General features: G+C 36.0%; 1 protein-coding gene across 1 annotated transcript in view; it reads right to left on the reverse strand.

Annotated features, from left to right (window-relative positions):
• LOC121873194 (diacylglycerol lipase-alpha-like) overlaps nucleotides 1-7,453 on the reverse strand; it is a 22,831-nt gene extending 15,378 nt beyond the window's left edge. Inside the window, exon 1 of the mRNA XM_042376543.1 lies at nucleotides 7,236-7,453. Coding sequence (XP_042232477.1) covers nucleotides 7,236-7,427 — 192 coding nt within the window. The 5' untranslated portion in view covers nucleotides 7,428-7,453. The remainder of the gene's footprint in view (nucleotides 1-7,235) is intronic.
• Between the last annotated feature and the right edge of the window lie 254 nt (nucleotides 7,454-7,707).

Consider the following 7,707-nt stretch of genomic DNA (forward strand, 5'->3'; position numbering starts at 1 on the left):
ATCAGTCCTTAAGTGACTAAGCTTCTCTCTTATAAAATTCCAGTGAAATGACCTGGGAGAATATACTTTACATTGCTGGGATTCTTGTAACATACTGATTAATTTTAATATAAACGAGCTATAATTTGCATTAGACATAACAATTTTAGTACCGTAATCAATTTAGTACATGTACAGTACAGATTTGCACTTAGGTCATTCATTTCTTTTAGTAAGGTGTGTGTATGTAAATGAATGAAAATAAATGAAGAAATTTAAGTAAATCTACCCAAATATACAGTTGAAAACTTTATATTAAAAAATGTACAGTACTACAGTACTGTACACTAATGTACTAAAATTTTTATCTCTTGTACAAAATATATGACGTTTATATTCAAATTATTCACTGTCTTGCAAGGATTCCACTAATGCAAATTATATTCTCCTAACTTTAGTCTGAGATATTATATATGATAAAAACTTGTGCTTCCTGCTGGGGGAGGGGGAGGGGGGGAGGGAAGGAGGGGTGACAAAGACATGTTTGACAGTTAGCGCCGAAGGTCTAGTGAAGTATTTTTTTTTTATTTATGTCCTTTAGATTGAGTTTTGTTTTTCCTTATAAAATTTCATAGAAGTGACCGGGGAGAATATAATTTACATTGCTGGAATTCTTATAAGATAGTGATTAATTTGAATGTAAACATGCCATAGTTTGCACTCGACAAAAATTTTAGTAATCATTTTGTACATTATTTTTATTATGTGTACAGTTCAGCTTTGCCCTTAGGACAGTGTGTGCATGTAAATGAGTTTCAAAAAATGAATAAAGTTACATATATCAAGCCAAAAATAATAGTTGAAAAACTTTCTGTAGAAAGAGCTTGGATGGCTAAATTTTAGAATGACCAATAATTTTAATATAAAAACTGCACAAATATTAAAGAGCACAATTTTCTTGATATTTAATCCAGTGGAAACGAATGTAAACATAGAAGAGATTACTGAATTGGCAGACTAGCCCATCAGCTGATGCTCACAACAAAACGTGTATGTCGTAAGGACTTTGTTAATCGAAGTTTTGTTCGTTAACCGAATTGACGATCTTCATGGGAGCTAATTCGTTAACAGAAATATCGTTAATTGAACCGTTCGTTAACCGAGGGACCACTGTATATAGATTTCATTGCACACGAGTTCACTGGCTGAGTGAGGGAGGGGAAGACGGTTGCAGAGTGTAGGGGGAGAACATTGCAAGGGAATTGGCATCCCAGCTGATCTTCGTTACTATGGTGAAACAGGGAGTGTATGTAAATGGCGACTGTGCTAAACTTTCATTTGGCTTTTATTTACTGATTTGGCAATACAGGAGGAAAATACACACAAAAGTTTTTTCGTAAATACTCCCTGCCGTAAAATACTGTACTGTATGTACTAAATTTTTTATATTATTATTGTCTTATACATTAAGCCTAAGACCCTATCAGTGAACAAAAAGTAAGTGTACAATACTTTGTGTACAATACTTTTTTTAATTTACTTTGATTAAAAACATGTATTTCCTTCATAAAAATTGGATACATTGGTGGTGTACTCATTTATTTAAAATGGCGGTCTTTTTGGAAAAATTTGCTCTAAGGTGGACAACCTCTTATCACGGACACCATTTCCCCCTAATTAGTCTGCCTTAGCAAGATTTTACTGTTGTAGAACCTCAATAGTTCAGACTAACTGCGGTAGACCCCAGTCCTAAAAATGCGAAAATCCCCAAAAAGTGAATCTATGGGGGGGAGGTGGAGATAACACTGCTTATCTGAACTGTTTAAATAAAATCAGTTCTTATGTTATTACTGCACTTCAACAACTAAGGTCTTTAAGTGTATAACAAGGTTATTAAAAGAATATTACATCAACAATAAAAGAAATATGAACAGAATTCTCTGTAAAGTGATACAGTATATATAAGTAACCACAGAATTTGTCTTATGAATAAAGAGAAAACTGTATACTGTACAGTACTATAAAGTTAAAAATAAGAACAAATAAGTGTAGAGGTATTTTATATGTGGAAGACGAGTGTGTATCTGGGAGCAGCTGGCAGAAGGGAGTGGGAGTACAGTAGAACGTCGATTTAAAGCGATTCAATTTAAGATTGTTGATTTAAAGCAACACCCACAATTAAGGACAGTGTCTTAATTTAAAGCGAATCTTTCCTATTTTGTGCGAGTCAATCTGGAGATCATATTTTAAAATTCGCGCCTAATGTTTCTCTGGACACACTACACTGTCCTAAGGACAAAGCTGTATTGTACATGTACTCAAAATAATGTACAAAATGATTACTAAAATTTTTATCTAGTGCAAACTATAGCATGATTATATTCAAATTAATCACTATCTTATAAGAATTCCAGCAATGTAAATTATATTCTCCCCAGTCACTTCTGTGACATTTTATAAAAAAAAAAAAAAAATTCTAAAGGACATTAATAAACAAATAAATACTTCACTAGACCTTCGGCGCTAACTGTCAAACATGTCACTGCCCCCCCACCCACCTTCCCAGCCAGGGTTGGGTGGTTATAGACTTACAGTTTTTATCTTATATAATATCACAGTCTAAAGGTAGGAAAATATAATTTGCATTGCTGGAATCCTTGCAAGACAGCGAATAATTAAAGATATCATAAATATCACGGCCTATAAGGCGGCGGGGTGCATAAGACGCCCCCCCCAAATTTCCATTTAAAAAGTAGCTTTTGAGCTCTATTTGCTGTATAAGACCAGTACCCCAAATGTGACACTTACCCACTGACTCAGTAGTCCTTTACCAACCATCCTTGATTTTTTTAAATAAGGCCAATTCACTTCAAGTAATGTCATCAAATTATACCCGCTGGTGTAGTGTAAACACTAGTGACGTCACTGAAGCGTGGTGGGAGTGTTCCCTCGTCTCGGTGGTGTGACTATTTATACAACATGTGGTTCAACAGCAACCACCGTATTCTAATTGTGGTGTTTCATTAGGATTTGAGTGAAAAAGGTTACCAGTATGTACTTACTACATACATTTATTACACAAATATATATATATATATATATATATATATATATATATATATATATATATATATATATATATATATATATATATATATATATATATATATATATATATATATATATATATATATATATATACTGAATATACTATGTACAAAAAATGAATGTTCAATGAATTATTTATGGTGCATTAGGGTACTGGTCACTTCAAATGGGCTATAAATAGCTTGTTATCTCCCCTCCATCTCACCCTGAGCCAGACGGAAGGGTCTTGGTAAATAACATGTTTGCTTATTTTCCATTTACTTTAAATAGATTTACCGAATTATTTGTTTTATTTATTTATTTATAATATACTGTAATATATTAAACACACTGTAATTATTTTCTTTAATTTATAAACTGTTTTGCGACAAAGGAATGTTCTCCAGTAGTGTTTCATTAGGATTTGAGTGAAAAAATATTACGTACTTACACAATTGTTCCTCTTACTTTGACAACACAACATACATACAGTATATTATTTCTCAGTTTTGATCTTTTTTTTTAATTTTTGTATTTATTTATAGTTAGTTACTTAAAATAAGGCCAATTCACTTCAAGTAATGGCATCAAATATTACCAGCTGGAGTAGTGTAAACACTAGTGACATCACTTGAGCGTCTGTAATTAACCGTCGATAGTTTCAAGAATTAATGCACTTTTCCTTTCTTGTCTCCTCACTGGCAAATGGGGGGGGGCGTGGGGAGGGGTGTGTGATGATAGCTGTGTTTATTACAGGGGTATAAATCTCTTTTACGGTATGTTAGACAGGTTTATAATACATTTTTATTATTTTAATATACCGGTAATCTTAATTTGAATCCAGCTTGCCAAACGTAAGTTTCAGTATAAAATAATTAGTGGTAAGACCTTGTGAGTGGCTTACGATGTTTTCATCACCACTCTTGACACACTAAACCACAATATTTAAGAGGTAAGAATTTTAAACTTGGTGGTTTAGACGACCCCCTAACTTTGGGCAGATTTTTTTAATGTTCAAATTTCGTCTTATAGGCCGTGATATACGGTATATTTTGCACAGGAGATAAAAATTAATCACATGTATCACATTACAGTAGTGATTTAAGAGTAAGAGCAGGGCCGGCGCTACCCACTAGGCGAACTAGGCGATCGCCTAGGGCGCCAACATCTGGGGGCGCCACAAATTCAGGGCAAACTTGGATAAAATTAAAAATGAAGGGAAAACTGTGGTGGACACTGTGGTGGAGCCGTGGAGGGTCGGAGCAGGATGTTAGAAGGGTGGGGGGTCGGAGGGAGGCGAGGGTAGGTAGACGGTAGCCGACTGTGTTTTCTTTTTTAATATTATTCGTTAACCCCCCGGAGGGACTAACCCGGGTCCTTATCTTTGGCGGCCTGGAGAACTGTCGAGCAGTGACCTGAAGGCTGACATCTGAGGAACCCTTCTCCCAACCCCACCATCCCCTCCCCTCCCTTACTGCCAGGGCGGCTGAGCCGCCCCTTCCCTGTCTTTGTCGGGATGAGGCAAGGTTACCTGACCTCTGAAGTTTACGTCAAGGATTTATTGACTTAATGTAATAACAATAATTGGTTATTTGCATGGGTGAAGTAATAAAGCCACAAGATGAAAACAATGTAGTCATGGGTTACTGTACCTACATTAGCTTATCAAAACTTTCAAGGGGGCGCACATCTAAAGGCTTGCCTAGGGCGCCAAATCATCTTGCACGGGCCCTGAGTAAGAGTTTATATGTACGATACATAGGTAGTTCTGCTATAACGCGATAATTGTGTTCTTGTAAAATATCGTGTTATAGAAAATCGCGTAATAGAAATAACAGGGCTTATGGAGAAAATAGGGTTAGGTGCAGATTACTCGAAATCGAAAAAATTTAGTAGTTAGCCTAACACAAAGGATAGCACAGTCTAAATAAATGTTACATTCATATCTAATAATGAAATCATACAGTAAATTTAACACTTTACCTTGAAAAAATATGAATGTAACTTGATGGGGAGAAGGGTGATTTTGAGGTTGATAACATCAAGCTTCTCTTCAAGTGTTATATCCTTTCTTTTACGATAATCACCGGGAATTCTATCATCAGAATGCTTTTTGGAGATATTCTTCTTTACCATATTCACAGTTAATACCACAAAATTGGAGAAATAGTAAGCAAAAATCGCGTTATAGCAAACAAGCGATCGCGTTATACAAATATTGTTCCGAATTCATAAATCGCGTTAGAGCAAATTAGCGTTATCAAAACACGCGTTATAGAACTCACTGTATATAGTGATTTAAGGGCGATTTAGGGGAATTTTAGGAGTGTTTCTGACTTAATGTGTTTTTTGGCTTTACTTTGTATGAACTTTTCTGTGGGTTGGAACCAATTACCCAATATCCCATTGAAATAATAGATTCAGTTAACGAAATTTTCGGTTAACAAACAACTGTGTGGAACCAATTGTGTTCGTTAATCTAGGGACCACTGTATATATATATATATATATATATGTGTGTGTGTGTGTGTGTGTGTGTGTGTGTGTGTGTGCAAAGAATATACAGTGGACCCTCCATTAACGAGCGGTTCAATCTATGAGATTTCAGTTAACGAGTTAGCTCCCGTAAGGACTTTCAGTTCTATTAACGAGTACCTGTACAAATTCTATAAACAACAGCCTTACGAGAAACACTTTTTGGTGCACGCATCAGCTGATCAACTTGTCCGCCAATAATCGGTTCTCTGTTTAGCTTTGTTTCCAGTGGAGCAAACACAGAGAAAGTTGTGCTCTTGAATATTTTTGCATTTTTACATTAAAATTATTGGTCATTCTGAAATTTAGTTATCATATTGATATAATATACAGTGCAGTGTTGGTTTAAATGAAAAAACCTGGAATTAGTTAAATAAATTGTTGTGAACTTAAAATTTTATTGGTGAAATTATCAAGCATGGGTCGAAAGAAATCTCGGAAGGCGATTTCAATTCAAGTGAAAGAAGAAATTATTAAGAAATACGAAGAAGGCATTTAATGTTTTGTTAATTCTATTACCGGTATACAGCACTTTGTATGTACTTTTTAATTAATTTAAAGGGAATTCTGTGAGTTGGAACCAATTACCCAATATCCCATTGAAATAATAGATTCAGTTAATGAGATTTTCAGTTAACGAGTGACTCTGTGGAACCAATTGTGCTCGTTAATGAAGGGACCACTGTACTGTGCAACACTAAGTGAAAGGTAAAAAATAGTATACAGGTGCTCCTCTACTTAAGAAAGTTCAACTTACAAACTTTCAGAGATACAAACATCATCACTGAAGGGGGTTACCTGCCAAAACAGGTGTTTAATGTGGATGAGACTGGATTATTTTGAGGAAAGTTCTAGTAGATAGAACAAACATTACCTAAGAGGAGAAGAGTAAGCCATGTTTTAAGGCTGTATTAAAGGGTATAGCTGTACTAAATATCCACAATCTTTTCATTTTTTACAATATGTTTGGTATCTACAAGAGTAAAGTTGGACTTACAAACAAGCCTCAGGAACTTAACTCGTTCGTAAGTAGAGGAGCACCTGTATTGTTCTGTACAAATTTTTTTTTTTTTTTTTTACGGGAGTTAGCCCACCTGGGCACAGGTCAAACAATCCACAACGGGGTCTGGGGGCAAAAAAATTGAAACTAGAAAAGAAAAAGGTTATACTGTGTTAATCTACACCACGAAGATGCCGGAAAACCAGCTTTTTAAAGTGAGACAGATTGTATAAGTATGGAAACACAGAAGAAGGCAGAGCATTCCACAGTTTGGCTGTGTGAGGAAAGAAGTAGGTACTATAACGGGTTATTCTCATGCGACCAACATCCACAGAGAAACAGTGGGCATCGCGGGCAAGACGTGTGTTACGAGCACACGGCCTTACCGGCAGTACACAGGATGCCAAATCAACCGAACATTGCCCGTTAAAGTACCTGTAAAAGAGAGTGAAGCAACATTGCGGCGATGAGAAAGGGAAGAGAGATTGTCGACTAAAGGAGGAGAGTTAATAAGACAAAACATTAACAGTTCAGTATTTAACAGATTGAAACTAAAAAGAAAAGGTTAGAGTTAAAGCCAAACACCAAATATAAGGAAACAACAAGCTTTCTCGAGTCTTTACATGATCCCTACCTTCATGGACAGAGTACCACGGATGCTGATGACAATGGAGCGACGGCGATGGTCCAGAGCCACAAAGAAGGGTGTCTCCCCAACATCAACATGATAAGTAACATAGACAAGGTCTAACCCCTCTGAGGGGGCCATTCTCATAAAGGCAGCCACATTACACCCACAGCAGTTGTCCTCCACCACCTCTGGCATCCCTTCACCTGAAGAGCAGCACTGCCAACAGCTGGAATGAGATAATAGTTAAAGGATAGAAGATAATGAGAAACACTAGGAGGGTCTTAATAATTCAACGCACTAAAGAAAAAAAACCTGAGATGGTGGATACAAGGAAGTTCTACAGTGAGAAAATTTCAAGTACTGTACCAGTAGTTGTACAAGTTTCCCTGGTGTGCCTACAGTTAGAATAAGCTAAAGTAATACAGCATCCTCAAGAGATGTAAGACATCCCATGCAATCGAGAATGACCAGGGAA

This window comes from Homarus americanus, unplaced genomic scaffold, assembly GCF_018991925.1.
Source record: "Homarus americanus isolate GMGI-L3 unplaced genomic scaffold, GMGI_Hamer_2.0 scaffold32929, whole genome shotgun sequence".
In the NCBI taxonomy this organism is placed as follows: Eukaryota; Metazoa; Arthropoda; class Malacostraca; order Decapoda; family Nephropidae; genus Homarus; species Homarus americanus.